We start from the raw sequence: 23,746 nt of genomic DNA on the forward strand, positions 1-23,746 counted from the left end.
CCCTGAGCCCTTACACGATTGGGACTATATGTACCAGTGGAACATGGCACATGATTTTGAGGGTTTGGTTTTATTGTCTGTTTATTTGGTAAATTGAATTATTGGAAAGGAAGAAAACTGTGTTGACATCTGTCCTGGGCTGTTAAGGTAGAGCTTGTCTACCAGATGTTTGCACTGAACAATAATACATATGTTTATGGGCATTCTCAAAGCTGCAGCAGCCTTATTTGCCCAGTGCCACCACAGGCAGACGGGGGCAGCATTGGGAATCAATAGTATTGGGGCACAGCCTCTTTAGCCTCCAGAGCAGAATTCAATTTAGTTCGACATATGTTTACTAAATACTTACTATGTCCAAGACCTTCAGCTGGGTGCTGGGAATCCAGCTGAAAAAAGACTGGAGTTGAAAGAGCTTATGGTCTAATCTGGTAAAAATGGCACTATACAGACAGATATGATACAGAGTAGAATGTGAAATGAAGTGGTCTAGGAAAATTTGAGAATCAAGAGCTTTCTTTCAGCTAAGGGCATCAGGAAAGTCTTTATGGAGGAAGAGGCACCTGGGCTTCCAATTGTGGCAGGCACAGCAGCTATCCTTCTGTTTCTGCCATGCTCCCCTTCTGGCTAGTACCACCTAATAAGTGTCACTGCTAGTTAATTCTGGGCTGTGGCAGTTAGTGCTGTGGGGAGGGGAGCTGTCATGGAAACAGGTTCTGCTCTGGGATCTTGGGATAGAGGATGGGGTTGAGACCCTGGCCAGGATCAGGAAGGAGAGCAGCATCTCTCCTGGTATGCCAGGCTGGGCAGCTGCTGGTTAGCAGTGAAATGGTTGCTAGAAAGAATGGTAGTGAAAGATGACACAGGAGAGAGATGGAGAAAGGTACAGAGCCATGCCCATTCATGCCCCATCACTTCAGAGCTCCACAGAGAAACCTAGGGCAGAGGCCAGTGCCCAGAAAAGCATGAAATCTTTTCCCCAATAATTAACATTTAGCCTTGCTTATAGGCATACATTCAGTTCAGACTGTCCACTGACTAAAGAGTGTGGGAGGAGGAAGAAGGAAGAGAGGTTGTGTAGTCTATGCCCTACTTATAGACTATGCCCATGAGTCTTGCTTTAGGCCTAATTCCTCCCCTCCCCCTTCTGCCAGTTAGGGGAAGAAATGCCACTTCTCCTACTCCTCAAGCAGTCCCTACCCTATACTACAGGATGGAACCAAGGCCTTTGAAGGAGATATGCCCACCCATTTATGGCTGAGGAAAAGAAGCCCAGTCAGCCTATATACTCATGGAGCCAGTACCTGTGGCCTATTTCAGGCCTGAGGCATCTGCTGTTCCACACACAGCATCTGCTTTGGATGGCCCTGTCTTACGTGGTCCCCTGGCCATAGCTTGAGGCTACATAGTGGCACACGTGTGTGTGTGTGTGTGTGTGTGTATGTATGTATGTGTGTGTGCACATTGTATCTTCTGAGATTATCCCTCAATTTATTCTGTGTTGCATTTGTACATCCATGTATGTTTTCTCCATTAGACTGTGAATTCCTTGAGAGGAGGGGATGTTTTTTGCCTTTCTTTGTATCCTCAGCACCTAGAGCCTGGCACTTGGTAGGTGCTTAATAAATGCTTGACTGACACATGCGTAGTACAGATGTGCACTTAGGAACATACAGTAATGAATCGCATACACGCTCAGGCATATATGTGGCCACAAACACATACATACAACACATATTCCATCATGTATCCACACAAATATATATATGCAGCACACACACATATGTACATACGTTTTCTCAGTCATGCATGAGCATTTCACCATAGTCACATATACATGTCCATACATGAAAATACAATCATGCCTATAAACAACGTGCGCACTCAGTCACACATGGAAATACACACGCACCTATTTTCTGAACAGAAATCAAGAGCGTTTGTACAAGCTGCTCATTACTGACGCCCATTCTGTAACAGCATGATTTGTAAGCAATTACATTTTACAAGCATAAGTTGCTTGTAAAATTATATAATGCATGTCACCTGGATGCTGTTTCCATTATTCAGCAGTGTTGCTTGGGCACCATGGCACTAGCGTAATAGGGGCTCCAAAAAATTCCCAATGCGTGTTTTATATCATTTTCTGGCTCATTTTTTAAAAAAGCTTAAAGGAAAGAAGATAAACTGAAAAAAAATCTTCAGACCCCTGAAGTCTCCAAAGACCATAATGATTCCCCCACTCCCCAGTCCCTATGCATAAGATTTCCCTCCCTTTCCCCCCATCACCCAGAGCCCTGCCCACAACCTCTGGAGTACAGAATACTACCATAGCAGGACCAGCCTTGGCCAGTACAGCGTCCTCTAGGGTTGTCTTTAGGGGAATCACCACTAGAATGAACTCTTACTTATTCTAGGGCCAATTATCTGAGAGGGTTTTCCAGTCTTTTGTGTTTCATTCTATTCCCTGCTTTTTGACCCCTTCCTGTATGTTAGCCCCTCATTAGCGGAGGCACAGGGGCAGAATGAGGGAATGAAACTCAATCTAGTCCATTTTAGCCTTTATTAAGGAGGCAGGTTTGATTACAGTGAGATTTAGGATTATCTTTAGATTTTAATTAGACCTTATTCTCTCCTTTGAAACCCTCATTACCAGAAAATGAAGGGCTGGCGCCTCTCTAAGGCAGAACAATGCCTTGTTCTCTTAGTCTTTATATATGAGCAGCCTGTGGGTTTCCCTTGGCCCCAGAGGGAAGCTTCTGTCTGAGCAGTGTCCAAACCAGCTGGCTAGAGAAAGCAAGTTTCGTCTCAGACAGACTGGCATCTGAAGGGTTGGGTGGGCAGATGCCAGTCAGTAGCCTGACCGCAACAGAGAGAACTCTGGCAGAACAAGTGGACATTGAAGAGGGCGGGACAGCAAGATGCACTCCAGGAAAACCTGAGGCTTCTCCCCATCCTTTACCTAAATGTTTCATAGACCTAGGGAATAACAGTAGGGAGGACAGAATAACGTGTGGAGACTAAAAATAGGTCACTGAGTAGGTCGAGATGTTTCAGAAGTGAAGATCAAGGCCCCCAACTCCCGAGGTGGTTTTTTTTTTTCTGATGCAGCTCCTCTGTGCCCCTACCTGCCTTGCTGCTGAGAATAAAAATGTTTCCATGTGTGAGAAGATGGATATTTTTCCTTCCCTTATGAGTCTTTTTTTTTTGTGCAACTCTTCTTATCCCCTCCTTCACTGGGAAACAACAGCCTCCCTCCTAGTTCTTGCCCCCCCCCTAACAAATCATACCTGTCAGGTGTGATGCTAGGTACAGAGACTGATGCCTGAGGTTATCCGCAGAGCCTTCTCGTGGGGTGATGGTACGTGTCTGCATCAGGAAACCTCATTCATAACCATGCTGGAGGGGAAGACAGAAGCTGCTCCAAAAGAGGCATCAAACATGTCAAGTCTACTGTACATGCTGGTTCTCTTGCCTACTTTTGCCCAGTCTTTGGAATTAGCAAATCAGTCATTTTAGTTTGAAAAATTAATTGAAAAATTCATCTCCGTATGAGATGAAAAGCAGAATTACCCCCATTCTTGGCTACTGAGATTTCAGATAGGTAATAAGGGCTGTGTTTCTTCAGCTTTGGGCATTGGGCCAGGCTTGAGGGATGGAGGGTGGAGGTGGGGAATAGGGAGAGACAGTTCTCCAAGAAAAGTTGGTATGTGACCCTGGGCAGGTCACTTAACCCCAGTTGGCCTCACAACAAAAAAAAAAAAGAAAGAAAGAGAAGTTGGAATCATTTCATTGAGTAATGAGTAGTGATCACTATGATGACTTTCTTTTAGTGAAAAGGGAGAAAAAATGTTAGAACCAAACCCCACGGGCTTCTTTGAATAACATCAGAGCCTCAAAGTTTAAGATGAAGAAACATCTCCAAAGTGTCTTAAAGAGAAGTTGAAAGTAATGAGTCAATCCGCCCTGGAAGTATATCTCTTGATCACCTGTTGTGTGTTCTGTTCAGTGAGGGATAGGGATAGGGATAAGACAAAAGTGACATAATCTCTGTCTTTACGGAGCTTAGAATATAGATAAGCAGATGAGACATGCACAGATAATGAACACTAAGTGACTATGTAGTCCCCTGGATTATGTGTGGTACCCTCTCTATTTGTTCATTCTGTGTCTGTAGACAATATTGGGAGAGGGAATCTCTCGTCCACCAACAATGGTTGCATTGACTACCTTGCTTAAATATTACAGCTATATGGGAAGAAACATTGGTATACTACCTGAGCACAAGCAGCAATGCCTGTCCCCTTCCTGTGCCCTGTGCTGTAGCCAGTGCATACAGCTGCGATTTCTGTTTGGCCCGACTGTCCTCTGGCCCAACCTGAATGTAACCGGTTAGGTCTCTGCTGAGGTGGAATTCTTCAGTATATGAATAATACATGTGAACATCTCAGTCCCTGGAAATTTTCTATTCTGGTGGATAGAGAGAAAAATCATTATTTCTACTTTTATGATTCCTTAGCCTCCTGAAAGGGGCCATAAATATTACACACAGGTGATTTTTTTTTTCCAACAGACTTAAAAGTTCTCTTTTTTATTTGTTTTTCATAGAGGCATAAATGATTGGGGGGAACTTTCACATGACAGAACAGCCTTCTGTCTGTTCCTTGTTGCTGTAACCAATCCAGCAGCTTCTTGCTCCTTTTTTTCCTTGCAGAGTCAGAACCAAGCAGTCCCTGGGGACTCTTCTTCCTTTCCCTCGGCAGAGAAGTTTTCTCTCACCAAATTCTCAGGAATCAGAATAGAGCCTGATGATCTCCCTCAAAATACTCTATTCTCTTCATTGTGTCAGGAAATTGGACATCTTTGGGATCAGTGTTTTCCTTGTTGCCCGCATATAGGAGGACTGTTGACCAGCCTTACTCCCCTTTTCCCTTGTATAGCACGGTTTAGAGGAAGTCCTTGTGCCTTAGTGTTGTCATTTGTAAAACGCTGGATTCAGGCTGTGCACATCCAGGGAGAGGCAAATTTCCATTGGAAAGAAGATGAGACGTTACTAGTAAAGCATTTCTGTAACCCATTGGCAGCACGTTTGACCAGTACCTAGGACACAACTCTTTCTGAGCCCTCTTTTCTGTAAATAATCTGCTTGTCTAGCCAAATCTAGCCAAAATGAAATGATTAGGTATGGCCTGGTCAACAGAATGATCAATTTGTCAAATGCCCCAACTTAAGAAATTCCTGAGCCTCTTTCTGTGGCACTCCCCCCACCCCTATTCCTGTGCTTGTACAATACGGGTGACAAGCCTTGTTTTCTACTTTTTTCAGTGGAGAAAATTCAGCCGTCTTACACTATGGACATGCCGGAGCCCCAAATGACAAGACAATTCAAGATGGAGACCTGTGGTAAGTACACAGAGTGAGTGGAGAATCAGTGGAGAATTCCCCACCCCTTGGTGGCCTGTCAAGATGAGTGCCTACTTATAGAGAGGCCAGCTTTGTGGTGGCCCAAGAGGACAGGAGAACTACATGTGGCATTGCCTCAGCCTCCTTTTTACTCTGTGGAAAACAGTGCTTTACTGCTATGATTAGGTTCACAAATAGCATGCTTAGGAACCAAGTGTTAGATTTCCCACAGATTATTTTCACTAAAAAATAGCGATTCCCCTCTCTCATCAGAGGCCCTGGTGAGAAATCTAACACATACTTTATTACATCACCTCCTAGTAGATGTGACTGTGCTGAGTCCATTCCCAAGATCAAACTAAGGCTGTTCCCAGCCTTCAAGTATGAAACAGATAGAGACATACTCAGAGCTAGCATACACACTGAAGAATAAGATTTCGATGCAGGAGGGTTTTTTTTTTGTGGGGGGGGCAGGGAGAGGCAGAGATTTTGTTGTTCATATATCCTGCATCCACTATTATTTCCTATACCCACTGTGTAATGATAACTAGCTTTAATTCAGTAGGTTTCAAGGTTGGAGAGAGTTACAAATAGGAAAGACACATGCATGATGATATGAGTATCTGAATGGGCTTTCCCAGGAGGAAAAAAAAAATCCTGATTATTAGATGACCGCCATGATGAGCTTGTAGTTTTTTGATTCCCCCAAATCTTCATCTCTTTACCAACACACGCTCTTAAACCCTTCCTCTCTCCTCCTCAAAAGTTAAAAGAACCGGGATGATTTGGCCTGAGGCAAACAGGCTAAAATACTAACAAGCCTTCGGCGATATGTAGAGAGCAGATGGAGGACAGAAGGAGAGGCTGGAGGAACAAGACAGAATTGGTTTCTGTATAAGGAAGCTCTTTGTGGCTGATAAGTGGTTAAAAGTAGATTACTAAAAATGCTATAGAACACCTCTTTTGGAAGTTCTTAAAGGTAGTGCAGACTTATGTGATTGGAATGGATGAGAATACCAACTCTCTAGGTTCCTCTTAGCTCTAAAATCTCATGATCCTAAGACAGCAGTGGCCTTCCCAGTGAATTCATGGACGAGGGAATCCTGGTGTTCCCACCACCCACCTCACTGTATGATCTTGGGCTGTCATTATCAACAGTCAGAAAAACCCAAACTTCATGTCTTTAGCCTGGTGAATTTTTGGTGTTTGGTGGGTTTTGTTTTTTTGGGTTTTGTTTTTAACATTGTTACTGCCTTCATTAGGAATTGTTAGTGTAAGATTCATTAGCTTCTTGAACTAATCAAAGTGATGAATTCTGCTTATATTTACTCTCTCACTCCTAAGGCCCTTGTTGCTGATTTTAAATACCTAATGAATGTGCCAGCAGCCTCTGTGAGTCATTTAATACATAAACTCTCAGGTAAAGAGCAAACACCTCCTCCTGGAGCCTGAGTTCCTCACATAGGCGCTTTGACTTGGTGTGTACAGAATTTCCCTATTTACAGCTGGAGTTTCTCCATGTTCACAGACAGACCAGTGGCAGGGGCACTATGTCTTTCACCCTAAATTCTACGATAAGGTTCAAAAACATCTTTAATGTATTTTCCTCAGATCCCCATTTAATCACTCGATTCTGAGCCTTGCTTAAAAGTGACTCATCTACTAGCTAGTTAAAAATTGTGATTACCATTTTGATGACTATTGAAGAAAATAGAAGGAGGTGGGAAACTTCAACCTCAAGGAGGGAAGCTGCCCCATGATTTAGGGAAGAGGAGCAATCTCTAGAAACTGTTTCTGTGTGATAAGTAATTTATTCTACAATACTCGCAAGAAAGAGGAAAGTCTCTCCAGCTCTTGCCATCCGTCTGCTTGAGAAGCCTTTCTGCTTCCTTCTGTTCTCCTCCTGCAGACTTTCTGCCTGTCTTTATGCAATTACAACTGCTCATTGGAAATCAGGGCTGGCCAGGACCCAGTAGGAGCAGGAAAGGCTTGTAAAAGATTCAGATACTCGTCATGGACAAAGGAACTGATCCACCTTGGCCTCCAGACTAAAAAGGCAAAGCCAGGAGCTGGAGAGAGAACCCTCATCCCTCCTTTGCCCCTGCCCCCACTTCCTTGCCTATGTAGCTTTTCATCCCATCGTAATGACCTTAGCTTGTTAGACTAGGCCTCTTTTGGCTTTTTGGATCCCTTGGATTCTGCGCTTCATCTGAATACTCTTTCCTTTCATTCTTATCAGCCTGAGTAAAAGGTGGAATCAGTAGTTGATTCTTCTTCAATGGAACCCAATATCAGAGAGGTGGGGAAAATGGGTGTTGATTCTGGGGCTTTTAACCCTAAGTTCATTTCTCACTCTTACTGGCCACAGTGTATGGAAAATTGCATTGTCACTCGCTTTCCATTATAGATGGGCTGTGGGGAAGAGAACCCTCTTAGCAGTCCCCCACATTTTCTGTAGCTAAAGGAGGATAACTTGTAGCATCATCAGGTCATTGGATCTCATTGGGGATCATGATATCCCCAAGTCCACCCTTCTTTGGACATAGAATCTCTTTCTTTTTTAAAAAAGATTTTGTTGATATCATTTCTTATTACATCACCTAAATTTTCTTCTTCCCTGCTCGCAGAGAGCCATTGCTTTTAACAAGGAATTTTTTTAAGAAAGAAAAAAGGGAAAAGAAAAAAAAATTCAACAAAACCAAACAATATACTGAAAAAATCTTTCAGTGATCCACACCTATGGACCCTCTGCTTCTGCAGAGGAGTCAGGGGATATATCTTCTCATGTCTTTTCTTCCTCAGGACCACGCCTGTTCTTTGTGATTTTGCAGCATTCATTTTCTGTTGCATTGTGGTGTTTGTTCTTTCCTTTTACATCGTCATAGTCATTGTGTATATCTTTTTTCATGGCTCTTCTTACTTCATTTTGCATTAGTCTGTAAGTCTTCCCATTCTTGTCTATATTCATCACATTTGTCGTTTCTTTTAGCACGGTAATATTCCATTACATTCATGTACCACAATTTGTTTAGTCATTTGATGGGAATCTACTTTGTTTCCAGTTCTTTGCAATTCATTTCCAAAGCATTTACACTTCCATTATCTTATTGAACCTTGTAACAGCCCTAAAGAGGGAGAGAAAGGCAGGAATTACTATCTCCATTTTATAGAACAAAAACAAAGCCCAGAGCAGCGACACAACTGGTTTAAGGTATCATTGCACATTGGTAACAGAGCCAGGTCTCTACTCTTATCTTCATGATCCTCATACCATCCTCTGGTCCTTGACTGCCCCAAAGTGGGGATAAATGGAAGATTAATCTCGGAGGTACTCCAGTTCATCTGTCTGGTCCCAGGAAACAGGCTAAAGATGACTAATAATGGCTCAATCAAAATCTCCAAACAGCACAAAGGTTCAGAAGTCCCAAGCGAGATTGACACAGTGAAATTGTAATACAACAGAGGCATTTGGGCAGCCCCTCAGGGCACTCTGTAATGGGATCTGGTCCATGTGGCATTGAAAATGAATTGTAGCTACCGGGCACCATGGGGTGGGCTTTCAACCTTTGTTACTGTGTGAACACATTCGATGTGAGTAGCCTGTGCCTCTGTTTATTGCTGTGCAACTGTGTCATGGAGGGACAAGTGATACAGCAGACTTCACATCTGAACTGCTTGGAGTTAAAGGCCATTACAATAAAAATGTACTGTCAGCTGGTTGCCGAAGAAGACAATGCCTTATGGTGGGAATCTTCAGGGTGCATGGGGAAACAATATAAAGCACAAAAGGAAGAGTTTCTTTCTACAGTTTCTGTCATATCTGGACTTTGCCGATTCTCTCCTTATCCAGTTCCATGCTGTAAGCAAGGTGTTCTGACCGGAGCCTCCTGGTCATAGACACAGACCCTCATTAGCAGCTAGGACACTGTCAGCAGTGGAAAGGGAATGGAATTTTAACTTGTTTCCTTAAGAATCCCCGTTCCCCAAAATACATACATGTACGATGTCACCTTTGTCTCGGAGCCTAAACAACTTCACTCCAAAAGACAGTCAACTCTTAAGTTCTTGACCATTTGCCCTGGATCCATCCTATGCAAAAAATGCCCCCTTGTAACATATGATGGGATGTCACAGTGTCTTCTTGGTCTCTGCCTCTCGAGTGAACAGTTAAGTAATTTAATGGCTGTCCTGGGAATATGCTCCTGGTAAAGAGGAAAACTTAGAGGAAAGAGGAGTCCTGAGCAGCTCCAACTCACCCTGAGTGAGGTGAGCTCCAGAAAAAGGAAAGGACTAGTAAGCCTGAACTGGGGCTAGGGCTGGGCCTCCCTACCATTGCATCCTTGTATAGCTCCTTTAAATTCTACTCCATGTCACTCTGTATATTTGTGCACTTGTGATGATAACATCACCCTAATTCGTATGACACTCCATTTGCCATACTGTTTCCATGTCGATTATTGTTATTATTATCTCAGTTTTACAGATGAGGCAGCTAGGGCCCAAAGTCCTTCTGGTCAAACCATAGCTGAAATATTGTGTTCAGTTCAGCTTCTGCATTTAAAGAAAATGTGGCATTGACAAGCTGGAAGGGGATCCAGAGGAGGGCAAGATGAACAGTGAGAACACTGGACTGCAAAGAACTAACTACTTTAAAGTATTATTTTTTAGAATTCTTTGTTTTGCAGAGAGAACAGAAAACTACCTCTGTCCTTGTACTCGGGGAAGTGAACAGAGAATGAGAGTGAAAGCTGTGGTTGTGCCCATTGAAAGAGGACAGGAAAGTCTTTGATGGAGAATTCCTTCTAGCTCTAAATCTATCAATCTGATCTCTGACTCCTGTGGCCCCTTCCAACTCTAATTTTCTGTGATTAAATGTGGACTCAGAATGCCCACTTGGACAAACCCAGTTTTCCTATACAGAATATTGCATTTAAATTTGTATTTTGCACATCGAGTGGCAGGATCAACGTAGCCTACCAGAAACTGCAGCTGTTTCCATAAATCATATGTTATTAACACTGTCTAGAAGGTCATACAAAGAAACCAACAGGCCCCCATTCGGTATGAATCATGTTGTTATAGAAACTCGCATTTGGTATTCTACTTGGCGGTAAAACCCAAACTTCATTCTCTAAATATATTGTCACATCAGTGTGCTGTGGATGCGTCCTCGAGCAATAGGGACATACATCAGCTGCATCACAGCTCTGCCAAGAGACTGTCAAGGGGCTTTGTGAGGCTCCCAAAAGCAGAACTGACTTCTGGATTCAAACAAACCCATTTGGCGCCATTACTGTGTCTCTCTGGGCCTGAAAAGTTGATTATGTCCTGAGATCTCCAGGGAGCTTCCATAAGCAAGAAGGCCCACCTTTGCCCAGGCCTTCCTCAGAACTGTTGATTCTTGCCTTTTTTCTTGACTTCAATTAGATTTTAGAAGTTCTTCAACTTGAGATTTTAGAAGCAAACTCTTTGGTCCCTGGGGTTCTCCCTGGTTAGTGATGTTGTTCAGGGTGTGAAATAGCTAGGAATAAATGATTTTCTATTTAAAAAAATAATGTTGATTTAGCGATTTACATTTAAAAAAAAAAAAACTCACTTAAGTCTACAGCAGTCCTGTGAGGTAGGTACTATACATTTTAAAGATGTTGAGACTGAGGTTCAGAGAGGTTTAGTGACTTGCTCATGGTTACACAGCTAATAAGTATCAGAGGCAGTATTTGAATGTTTTGAATATGAGTAGATTTTCATTACCTTTTCATTACCTCTCATCTGGAATATTATAATATCTCCCCTGCCTTTTCCCCCCAATTAGGTATTTTTTCTCCCTCCCACTGGAAAAACTCTTCTAACAAATAATGCGTAGTCAGACAAAACTACTTTCCACATTGACCCCATCCAAAAATGTACATCTCATTCTGAAACTAGAGTTTGTCATTTCTCTTCAGGAGGTAGGTGGTATGCTTCATCATCAGTACTCTGGAATCATGGCTGGTCATTGTGTTCATCAGAATTTTTCAAAGTTGTTTGTCGTCAAAATATTTTTGTCCTATAAAACATTCTGATTCTGCTCACTTCACTGTGCACTGGGCCATATAAGTCTCGTCAGATTTCTCTGAAATCATCACTTTTGTTATTTCTTATGGGGCAGTGAGCTGGTGCAGTGGCTAGGGCACTGAACCTGGAGGCAGGAAGGCCTGAGTTTAAATTTGGCCTCAGACATTCACTAGGTGTATGACCTTCAGCAACTCATTTAACTTCTGTTTGCCTCAGGTTCCTCAACTAAATTAGAGATAATAGCAGCACCTTCTTCCCAGGGTTGTTGGGAGGAACAAATGAAATTATATTTGTAGTTTTCCTGTTTTTGTTTTTGTTTGTATTTTGAAGTTCTTAGCACAGTGGCTGGCACATAGTAGGTGTTATGTAAATGTTTGCGATTATGATGATGTTGGTATTCTACTACATTCATATACCATAATTTGTTCAGCTGTTTCCTAGTTGTTGGGTAATCCTTTGGTTTCTGGTTCTTTGCAGTTACAAAAAGAGATGCTATAAATACTTTTTGTGCATATAGTTTCTCTTTTTCTTTCTTTTATCTTAAGCTGAGTGCTGGGTCAAAGGGACTTTGTGGGCACGTTACTTTCCATAATGACTGGGCCAATTTCACACCTCCACCACCAGCATTCAATGTGCCTGTTTCCCCACAGCCCTTCTAACAAATGTCATTTTCCTTTTTTGTTTTTTCAACTATGCCAATCTGAAGGGTGTGAGGTAGAACCTCAGAGTTGCTTTAATTTGCATTTCTCTAATTAGTGATTTAGAGCATTTTTTTTCACATAGATGTTGATAGCTTGAATGTCTTCCTTTGAAAAATGTCTGTTCATATCTTCCGACCATTTATCAATTAAGGAATTATTCTCATTCTTATAAACTTGAATCTCAATTTCCTTGGAAATGAGACCTTTATCAGAGAAACTTGCTACAGAGATCTTATTCCCTCAAATCAACAGTTTCCCTTCTAGTTTTAGCTGTATTGGTTTTGTTTGTTCAAAACCCTTTTTATTTTATATAATCAAAGTTGGTAATTTTATATTTTGCAATTCTTTTCATCCCTTATTTGGTCGTGAACTCTTAACTTGCCCGTCAATCTGAAAACTTTCCCTTATTCCTCTAATTTGTTCATATTGTGACCTTTTTTTAATCTAAGTCACATATCCATTTGGAGTTTTATCTTGGAATATGGCACGAGGTATTGATCTAAACCAAATTTCTGCCATTTTTTCACTGGTTTTTGTCAAATAATGAATCTTTACCCCAATAGCTATGGTCTTTGAGTTTATCAAACACTAGACTGCTAGTTTCATTTGTTTCTGTATTTTGTGAAACTAATCTGTTCCACTAATCAACCTCTTTATTTTTTAACCAGTATCAAATTGTTTTGATGATTACTGCTTTGTAATGCAGTTTGAGATCTGGTACTCCTAGGCTTCCTTCCTTCCCACTTTTTAAATAAAAAATTTTCCCTTGAGATTTTTGAACTTTGGATCAAATTATTTTCATGCAAAAAGTTCTTTTTTTTTTTTTTTTGGCCTAGAAAACAGAAATATGACTTCTAGCCCCTGCCAATGTTCTGGGGTTTTTAAATGGGACATAAAGTTCCTATTAATTATAAGCCTTAGAAGTTGTTTCCCTGTGGCTTTTAGTGATCCAGTTGGTAAAGGACCAGGCTTGTGTGGCCCCAAGCATACATGCTTGGGATGAAGGCCTTAGGTATCCTAGAGAGAAATGAGAAAGAAGGGGGAAGGAGAGGAAGAGGACCCAAATTAGGGAAGTCTATAGGAAGCCTACATTACCCATCCCTCCCCTGAGCTCTTCAGACATGTGAGACTTGGGTGGAGCCACAGTTTGAGGGTGATTGCCGGGACTTTTGTTTCTCTGATAAAACGCAGTAAAATCCTCGATTAGCTATAGATTCCCACAGGCTGGTCAAGGTGGGGGCTAGTTCCTACTTAGTCCTTGTGTGGACAATGAGTCCATACTCCAGAAGCCCAAAGGCAGCAGAATCTAGGGGGCAGGTGCAGACATGATCCGTTGTAATATGCCCAATCTACAGAGGAAAAGCTCTAGATTGAAATGCTCTATCACAAGTCCGTCAGGGCTGTCTCACACCAACGTCATCAGCGGGTACCAGTTCTCACATTTCTGGAGGCCACCATGAATTTGATCATTTTTTTCTTGTGTATTTACAGATTTCTTACGGATTGGCTTTGTGTCACCTTACCTCCCCTAATCCTAAATTAGGCTAAATATTCCCTAAGGATTAGGACTGTATCTCCTCTTTAAAAAATAATAATCTTCCTTCAGTGGTTCCTCCGACGGTTCCCTGAATACAGTGTAGTGACTTCAGCACCATAAGGCCTTGTGCTGATATGGAAGGGCACTGGTCCTGGGGTCAGCAGAACTGAGTTTGAATCCCAGATCTGATAGCTGTGAGCTGTGCATCTTTAAGCAAATCAGTTCTTCTTTTCAGTTTCCCCATCTATAAAATGTGGGGATGATCCCTGGAACAGTATGCCTATAAGATAGTAGAGCTATTGTGAGAAGAGCACTTGGTGAGACTGTAGAGCATTCTAACAATGTGATCTATTGTTAATTCGTATATGATTACTATAATTAATAATAATAATAGATTGTCAAGTACCTAAAACAGTTCTTTGCTCACCGCATGGCACCTGGACAGTTTTTTACTCACAGTTGACTGTGTACTGGAGAGCTCCTTGCAGTGTAAACGTACCCAGCTAGCCTGGATGGGGAAGCTGGGGTCACATCTTCATTCTAAGCCTTCAGCCCTTCCCTTAGCTCCCAGCTCAGTGGATGCCTCCATACTCCGCTGGACCAGTGTCCACCTACCCCAGGAAGAGCTGTTGGAAGCTAATTGGATGAGACCAGAGCCCTCTGCTGTGAATGCTGGGCCTACACTTGTGTTTTTATTTTTCTTGTGCTAACTTTGAAATGTAGCCAGTAGAATAATTATGAGTTTATTACAGTCAATTTATTATGTAGCATTTAGTGCAACATGTTTTGTTGATTACCGTTACTGCCAGATTGCTAGAGGCATTTATAATCCATTGTTTTATTGAAATAGGTCTGCAGAGTACCTCCCCCATTCAGTAAACAATAAATCACTCCGTTATCCCAGCATAAAAGCCACAATACAATCTCAAGCTGCCTGAAACTCAGAATCCAGCACAGGGGCTGGAAAACCTTCCTGAAGGTCATTATCAGGCCCCTTCCTCTCAGGGCTGCCACCCCAGGTCTCTGTACTCTCCTCTTTGGAGAAGGCTCCTTCGACAAGTTTTGTAATTTAGTCAGAGCCCTTTGAGATTAGCCTCTCTTGTTTTGGTAAACGTGTAAGGAGTGTTATCTTTACTAATAGCAAAAAACTAATGTCTGGGCCCATTTTCTTTGATCCTCTTCTGCTGTTATCTAATACCATTGCCCCCTGCCTGAAAGGGTGAGGTAAACCAGGTTACCTGTGTTTAAGGAAGGAGCAGAAATGCTAAAGAAGAGGCGTCCCATCTCATCTTCTTCTTCCTTTTCCTTCTTCTGTGTAGGGCAGCTTGCTGGCAAAGCTTTGCCTGGGAGCCCCTACTTCCGTAGGAATTTGGCTTGTTACCAAGGTCTCCTTTTGTTCATGGAAACTATTCTCATCAGTGCATCACACTTACCTCGTAGAATTAGTTACCCCATAGAAATGACTAGACAACTCTTGATATGAAAAAAAACAAAACAAAACAACCAGTTATCTCCCTATATTCTGGTCAAATAGAATAAAGCCATGGCATGGATAATTTTTAAAATGAATAATCCAAAAATAATTTCTATTTGGATTCAGGTACTGTATAATGTGACTGGGGCAGAGGGAAGCGGTTAGGGACAGCTATTTATCTATTTGCTTTTCAAATTCTTTGTTGTCTAGTCTAATGTAAAAAATCCATTGCCAGGACTAAAAGGCTTTGCGGTAGAATTTGACAATTCAATCAATGCTGAAAGCAATGGCCTTTTTTTATTTGATATATTTAAGGAAAGACCTAAAAAGGAAAGCCACATGACTTAACTGGAGAAACCTGAAGAAGTGAGCATGGCACAGTATTGGAGAGAGTAATGACTGGGGTCAGAGGACTTTGATTCAAAGCTTGACTCTGTCATGTAGAAGTTGTCTGACCTAGGGCAAGCTATCACTTCCCTGAGGCTCAGTTTCCTCATCTGTAAAATGAGGAGGTTGGCCTACATGGCCTCTGTGATCTCCATATCTCTAGCTTCAGATTTATGATCCTCTGATTACAACAAAAGAAGCTTCCCGATGAGTCCTTAACACCTTCCAGATAGGGTCTCCCACTGGCCTCCCTCACACCAAGGCCAGAATTAATCCTTTCCCAAGACTGGTAAGGGCCAGGAAATGGAAAGGACCACCGTTGTCTCTGGGAGCCCAAGGCATGATTGTCTTCACTTCACAGGGGTATGCACATACTCCTAGGCCCTTATCTCAACGGCAGCTTAGACAGCTCTGGCTACCCGGGCAGCTGACTTAACTTGAAAGGGGTAGTAGCTTCTGACTCAGTAACCCATGTCATGGCATCACCTCTGGGGCAGGGCTAGGTTCTGACAACTCCTGGATCAAAGATGTTAAAATATTTTATAAGGAAGGAAAGAACCACACTTCCATGGATCCAGAGGTTTCCAAACCCTAAGGTCATAAGCAGAGTGGCACCAATCAACCAGGAAAACATAAGCTTCTAGCCTGGAAGCTTCCAGACAGAGTAGATCAAGGGGCAGGGCAGGGTTAAGGAGGTATTTAGAGGAAGGAATATAACTAGAAAATAGATAATATGTTAGACAAAGATGAGGGCCAGAAATATCTGAGGGTTTTTTTTTCTATACTACAATAAATATTAAAATCGATGATGTTATAGGAGGCCCCCCTTTTTTTTTTGCCATAATGCATTCTTTAAAACTATATGTTATAAAACAATTTTCACAAAGTGGGTCCTGTTTTCTCATAGGAAAAAATGTTACCATTGGGGGTTGTATTCTTGCCCAAGGACACAGCCCAAGATGAATCTCAAGTATGACTAATCATGTCATAAAGGGACAAATACAACAATTCTAAGTTTCCATGACCATTCATGTTTAACTTCTTCAAGAATCTGATTTTTGGCCATGGGGATAGTCTGTCTGTTGACAGAGATCACAACCCCCAGCTTCACCTTAGCAGAAGATCCTCATGAGGTGTGGCCAGTCATCAGGCATTTGAACCCCATGAGCATTTCGACTGACTTACACTTCGAGTCATAGAGATTGTAAGATTTAAAACTGGAAGAGACCTTACAACCACAAATGTCAGAACTGGGAGGGTCCAGACCAGCCTCCTCATTCCTTCCCCCTCAGAGGGAAGCTAAATCCTGGAGAGGTTAAGTTGTATAAAAAGGATATGATTTTATGTTTTTATTATGTAAAGTGCCCCAGTATACTGTAAAATATGACATTAATACTTAACAATTGCAGCTCGACTATATCATAAATTCAATATAATGAACATTAATTTTCAATTTCCCTAGAATTTTACAGATCAGGACTAAGTCCAGGCCTTTGGACTTTTTATCCAAGAGCCTACTCCAACGGGGTCACTTAATGCCTTTTTAAAAATTTTGAATGACCTAGTCTTTAAAAAAAAAAAATGCTGTCCGAGGAAGGATGAAGTGATACTTTCCACCCCCCAACAATAAATGTTCCTGTAGCAAGCAGAGGCAGCCAGAGTCATTTCATTGACTTTAGAATAACCTCAAAGCCCAGGTTGTTTTTGGTGATGATCATGGTGGTAAAGACCTTTCTCCCACTAACAATCATTGTTTTTAGTAAAATTGAGAGGCAACTAGGTGGCGCAGTAGATAGAGTACCAGCCCTGGAGTCAGGAGGACCTGAGTTCAAATCCAGCCTCAGACACATAACACTTACTAGCTGTGTGACTCTGGGCAAGTCACTTAACCCCAGTTGCCTCATTAAAAAAATAAAAAAGGATATAATGAAATTGAACCAGCATTTCTCCCCTTCCATCCCACTTTTCATAGGAAAAAATGTTACTGGGGTTATGTTCTCAGAGTGGCTCCTCAACTACATCATTGCTTTATTATTTTAAATCTTATTTTTTTATTTTTTCCCAATTACATGTAAAAACAATTTTAACATTTTTTTTTTCAAATTTTGAGTTCCTAATTCTCTCCCTCCCTCTCTTCCCCCTCATTGAAAAGGCAAGCAATTTGACGTAGGTTATACATGTGTAGTCATGCAGAATATATTTCCATACATCATTACTTTAAAGTATCTGTGATTCCGTGAGACAAGATCCACTCTCCACTGACTGATGTAGAGCACACCCTCCTCTCCTCCCCCTTCCTCCCAGCCTAATTAGATGTTTTTAAGAGTTGCTGTAGACCAAGATTTAAAAAAAAAAAAAAAGTCATTATCTGGTGGCTGACTTGCTTGTGATGAGCCTCTCCACAGTTGGACTGGTTGTTTAACCATGGACTCAAAAGTCACCAGGCCTGTCTGTATATGTAGCCTTTTCTGCTGAGTGTCAGGCCTGCCAGAGCTTGCCCTCCACAGGCTAAGGCTTAAGAATGGAGGGTCACGTCTACTCCGTGATAAGGTATCTGAAGAGGACTTTCACTGTCAGACCCTAGCTGCTGGCAAGGCTGGCTAAAGCACTGTGTTTTACTCTTCATTCCTCACTGGGAAGCCATCAAGCAGTGACTAGGTCATGAATGGCTCTCCCAGACATGACTAGGTAACACAGCAAGCTGACTCTGGTGTATTGCTGTTACCTTCCTGACACAGCAGCAAATATTGCTACGACCTCACAGATCTAGAGCTGGAAGCCCTCTTGTCCAGAACCCTCCCTTTACAGAGGAGGAAACTGAGACCTAATGAGGTTGTATAACTTGCCCAAGGTCAGGCAGGAAGTCTCAGAGGTGGGATTTGAAGTTCTTACTCCACCGCAGAGCCAAAGCCTCTTTACCAGACGGCTTTGATGGAAGGCCCCAAATTGCTTTACTGGGGAAGTCTATCCGAAGTATCAGAAAAGAGCCTGAGATTTAAACATGCTATAATATGAATAGGAATAACAGGAGGTGCTTTTGATGGACCATCAGCTGAGCCCAGCATTCAGTAATAGCCGGAGTGTGTTTGGGAAATTGTTTGGTGCTTTTGGTGATCCCAAGCTGTTCCCTGCTGCACAGACCCCATCTTTGGAACATCAGTATTCTTCCTCTGAACACAGCCACCAGTCACAGAATGCCAAGCTCTTGGAAGAATCAGAATTTCAGGCTACCCAAAGGGCAATGAAAAGATACATGATGAGTATAAGTAGGCTGCTGCAGCATGTTATCAACAATGGCTCGCATGCACACACAAAAACAGCATAAAAACATAACCAGAGATACATAGGACCATAAAAGGAGGTGGGCTAGTCATATAGTAGAAGCAAAGTAGCAGAGGTGGACAGCCCAGTTTTGTTCCACAAGCATCCACAAAATACTCAGATCTAGAGGAAGTCTTCCATTGTGTTGGGTAGATCCTGTATGGAGGAGGATTTGTGGAAAGATACTGGAATCATCCAGGGAGAGAAAGCATGGATGCATTGCAGCTGACTGACATCGGTGGAGGGAGTGCCCACCCCACCAGTGAGCATGGCTGCCTTGAAGTATCACAGTGAGCACTCAGAATAGCTCACATGTGAATAGAGCTTTAAGGTGTACAAATCTCTTTACTCAGGATAATAATCTGAATGTGGTAGTGTGTGAATTAGTATTCCCATTTTACAAATGAAAGGTCAAGTGCAGAATCAGCCTTCAGGCAAAGCCTGGGCCAGGCCCTCTCCCCTGTGCCACGCTGCCCTGAGTTGCAGCATGTAGACTGTGCAGCATTAGATTGACTTGTTGAACCAGACAAACGTCCAAAACTCAGACTCAAGAAGAAGCCCTTATTTTTTTTAAATAAATAAAATAAGTCAAAATAAAAAGCCCTTGTTTTTGAACTTTGATCAAATTTGAAATAAGTCCTTTTTTTCATTCTCTTCCCTCATGCCCTATTTCTCTCACTTTCTCTGTGTTTCTGTTTTTTTCTCTGACTGTCTCTGTGATTGTTACTCATAGTGATTCATCAGCAGCTGCTAAGAGAAAGTCTGAACTGTTGAAATAGCTGAGTTCTGGGTGACTCTCACTTAAAGTGTGTTCACGTGGCTACTTCTCACTGGCCGCTCATCACCTCAGGATCTGATTGGGTTTGTGAAGAAGTTTAGTTGGTCCCTTGGAGTAGGTCTTGGGAACAGTAATTGTGACCTCTTTGTCTTCTTAGTTCCTGCGACTAGGTTTGCATCTGCATTTGAGCCTTAATCTCCTCAGGGTGTCTGTGCAAATCCTGACCACTGGGTGGCATTACTAACATCTTTTTCCACCCCCAACTGGGAAAGCAGGAGCGCAAGGGTGGCTGGAGAGCAAATGCTCAGGGCAGGGCAGAGCAGAACTCTGGTGATCCAAGTGAGATAGTCGTGCCACCTCCCTGAGACCCTCAGGGAAGGAACTCGAATTGCAGCCACACCGGAAGCTCTGTGGAGCAAGTGGAGTAGGTATCAGTGAGCCAGAATGTGCACGTCCCCCAGTCATAGGATCACAGAAGTCAAGCATTGGCAGGGTTCTCAGCTGCTTCTTGTCTAACTCATCCACAAAAGGAATCCTTACAGTAACACACTCGACAAGTGTATAACATACCAGCTTCTGGTTGAAGACATCTAAGGAGGGGCCCTGCCACCTGGCAAAACAAGAGACGTGGACGGCTCTGATGGTTAGGAGTTTTTCCTGACATCAGGCCTAAATCACCTCTTTGTAACTTCCACCCTTTGTTCCTGGTTTTTCACACACATACATACACACACACACATACCCAGCCTTCACTAGGCAAAACATCCTTAATTCCTTCAACCAAGGAACCGTGGGTGTCTGTGTTTGACACTTACAGAGATGCATTCCCTGGTGGTGGAGGAGTTAGAGGTTAAGTCTTGTACCTCATACCCAAGTGTGTGTAGTTGAGAGGAGTCAGTGGGGAAGGTGATGTGTGTTTTCTGCCAAAGGCTGGCTCTTTTTAGCCAGCAGCCCCAGGTTCTCACCTCAGCCGTCAGTCAGTTTATGTCCACTGAGAGGAGCAGGTGAATCTGACTTCTCCAGTCACAGAGCACAGTGTAAAAGTTTGGGGATGATGGTGGTGGTGACAGCAAACACTTCTCCTTCCTGCCTGGGCTCTCACTTCACAGCAGCACAGCTGAGTAAGGAAGGCTTTTTGATTATTCAGCATTTGGGATTTTTCTGAGTTGTGCCCCTCCCTGCCATCTCTTCCCATTAGCTTAGGTGATGAGAAGCAGTGTATTTGCTCTGGACTTTCCTGTAGATTGTGGGTCCAAGTGCTGAAATCCTTGCTACAGCCTATGTATTTCAATTCAAGAAACATCTCCTATGTTGTTTCTTGGAATTTTGTAATGCAGGCGACAGTGACACTGGCCAGTGTTTTTCCCTGGGGAGAGAGGCTGCATTATCTGTCACCCATCCTTGGGGGACCCCAGAGAGTTCCAGTCCCATCCTTCTTGCCCTAGCAGAGGGAGCCTGTAAGAACCTGAGTGCTTGGGGCCAGACGGGGGCAGTGTTGCCTCACACAGTAAAGAGCAGCTGATCCATCACTCCTTTGGTCCGTCTAGTGAGCTCTATAGTAAACAGGGGAAACCAGAACATTCCCTTGTAGAGTAATGTTATGGTTTCTGTTTAAGTGACATTGGGCCTGTGGAAAGGACTGATGCAACTTCCTGCATACTGATATGCCCTTCTAATACGGAGCCTATAGACTCAGAAGATCATAGATTTAGAACTGGAAAAGGCCATAAAGATCATGTAGTCTAATTACTTCATTTTAGAGATGAAGCCTGCGGCTTAGAAAGTACATGAGACTTGCCCAAGGACAGCTAGTAAATGGCAGAACAAGAATTTGAACTTAGGTCCCTGGCCTTCAAATGCACTCGTTTTTCCAGCGCACCAGGAGTTCTTAACCAAGAGCCCAGGAACTTGGGTTAAAAAAAAAATTAACTCTTTCAATATAATTATTTACCTTTGTAATCCTAACTTTATGCATTTTAAGATATTACTCTGAGAAGGTGTCCATAGGTTTCATCATCCTACCAAAGGAGAACATGACAGAAAAAAAAAGTTAAGAGCCTCTGCTTTATACCAAGCTGCGTCCTTGAGCTTTTTTGCTGGATTCTAGAAATAGTCGTATTACCGCTGCATTCATTTTCCTTGAAAATCGACACCCAAGATTCGTTGTCTCTAAGTATGTGCACTTCAAGCTTGCAACTAGAGAAGCTGGAAACCTGCTCAGAATCACTCATGCATCTATTGGTCTACTACTCCCTGGGTCATGGTACCATTATGTATCTTGCAACTCAACTCCCTCAATTATTTGAGTGTCAGTTATGCCAAATAAAAAGTTATATGACATTTCACAAAGTGCTCTCACATATTTTCTCTTTTGTCACCACAATCTTGTAAGGAGGCAGGGCAAGTAGTAGTATCCCCATTTGTGGATGAGGAAACTGAAGTCTTGAAAAGGGAAGTGACCTGTCCAAAGTCACACCGATAGGTAATGAAAGAGCCGTGACTAAAATCCAGTACCCCTGATTTCTATCCCAGCACTCTTCACTACACCACCCTATATCCTTTTCTGAAATTCTTTTTCTAATTGACTTCTGGTTTGGGACCATCTTGGGCATATTTCTCATGGGAATTTCATGCTAATCCAGCAAATTTGATCTTGATCAAAAAATAGCTTATTGAAGCAAATTCCTAGCTCCTGTTGGGAGAGTTCTTGCTCCGTATAGGACTGACCACATTTCACATTTGAATGGAGATGGGAGAAAGCATGCAGACCTTCCAAATCCAAGCCAAGGCCAAGGTCTCCTGTGACGCTGGGCTTTTCCCCACCATATCTTTTGGTGGTTTTTTGGTTTACTATTTTATCTTCAGACAGACAGAGAAGTCTTACTTCTGCTGTATGTTGTCTCCTAAGATGAGCATTTCCTTCGGAGTATAATTCTTTCTGTCAGCATCCTCTCTTTTCAGCCTGAAGATGATTCTTATCCTGTTCACTGTTTAAAACAGTAGGGGCTGCATCTGCATAACGTGTTATGGTCGTTCAGACACAGCTCGAGGATACTTCTCTGCCTTTTCACTTTTATGAATAAATAATTCTCCATTTGGGAAACAAATTTAGTGTGACTTTTTGTGGGAATCTCATGACCCATCAAATCCAACAAGCGTTTCTTAAGTACCTGATATATACAAGTCATTGTGCTGTCGATATAAAGACAAAAAAAAAAGTCTCTGATCTAACAGAGCTTATATCTTCTTCCTGCTCAGTGCTGAAAGTGAACAGGTCCTATAGTCTGTCACCTTAATAGATGTAAATAGGCAGTAGGGAGAATTGTAGTAGGTTAGTTTCCTTTCCTGTTATAGTTTTAACAGATTTCTGTTGCAAGCCTTGCCTCAGGGAAGACACCACTCAGGAGCCATATCACTCTCTCTGCTCCGTGGCATACATAGCCTCGCCTCTGAGAGCTTCAGGCCACAGGCTGGCTCTGTCCTTGATCACACACTTGGCTGACACTCACTGGCCTGTTTTTAGGGAAACTGGAGGTCCTGGTTGCTTCATCATCTTATGGGACATGAATAGAACTCCAGGTCAAATCAGGGTTTCATGGGAGGATGTGGATATGGGGTTAACTATCTGTCTAGACCCTCTGGATGCCAACAAGGATCATGAGAGATTGGTTACCCCGACCCCTCAAAAAAAAAATTGAAATGAAGAATTCACTGTGCTTTACTCTGACTTGCCCTTCTCCTACCTCCTATGGTAGTATACGAAAAACTTAGCATGTAGAAGGTCAGGAACCTAAAGATATTTACAGTTTGTTTTTTTTAAATCAATACTCAAAAGCCTGACCTTTTACCCCCTTTGCAGGAACAATCTCAGGTTGGAAGATCATGCCATGTAACCCATGACTGACAATGATTCATTGGATATCCTGTCCCATTGTGATTGCAGACAAACTGACATTCAGCTTCCTGAGACCCCTGCCCCAGCTTTTCTTTCTATCTAAATGTGTCTTAACTTCTGAAGTGGAAAAGAGTTACTTTGCTTTCTGTGAGGCCCCTTGAACTTTAAATATTCGATTTTCCTTACTAAAGGGAACCCA

The 23,746-nt window shown here is 42.4% G+C and overlaps 1 protein-coding gene across 1 annotated transcript in view; it reads left to right on the forward strand.

The window, feature by feature from the left end:
- The window catches only part of LOC114046955 (xaa-Pro dipeptidase), a 257,017-nt gene that overhangs the window by 185,797 nt on the left and 47,474 nt on the right, over positions 1-23,746 (forward strand). The window contains exon 11 of the mRNA XM_027867604.1: positions 5,323-5,400. Coding sequence (XP_027723405.1) covers positions 5,323-5,400 — 78 coding nt within the window. The remainder of the gene's footprint in view (positions 1-5,322; positions 5,401-23,746) is intronic.

The sequence above is a fragment of the Vombatus ursinus genome, unplaced genomic scaffold, assembly GCF_900497805.2.
Source record: "Vombatus ursinus unplaced genomic scaffold, bare-nosed wombat genome assembly UNPS02014786.1, whole genome shotgun sequence".
NCBI classification, from domain to species: Eukaryota; Metazoa; Chordata; class Mammalia; order Diprotodontia; family Vombatidae; genus Vombatus; species Vombatus ursinus.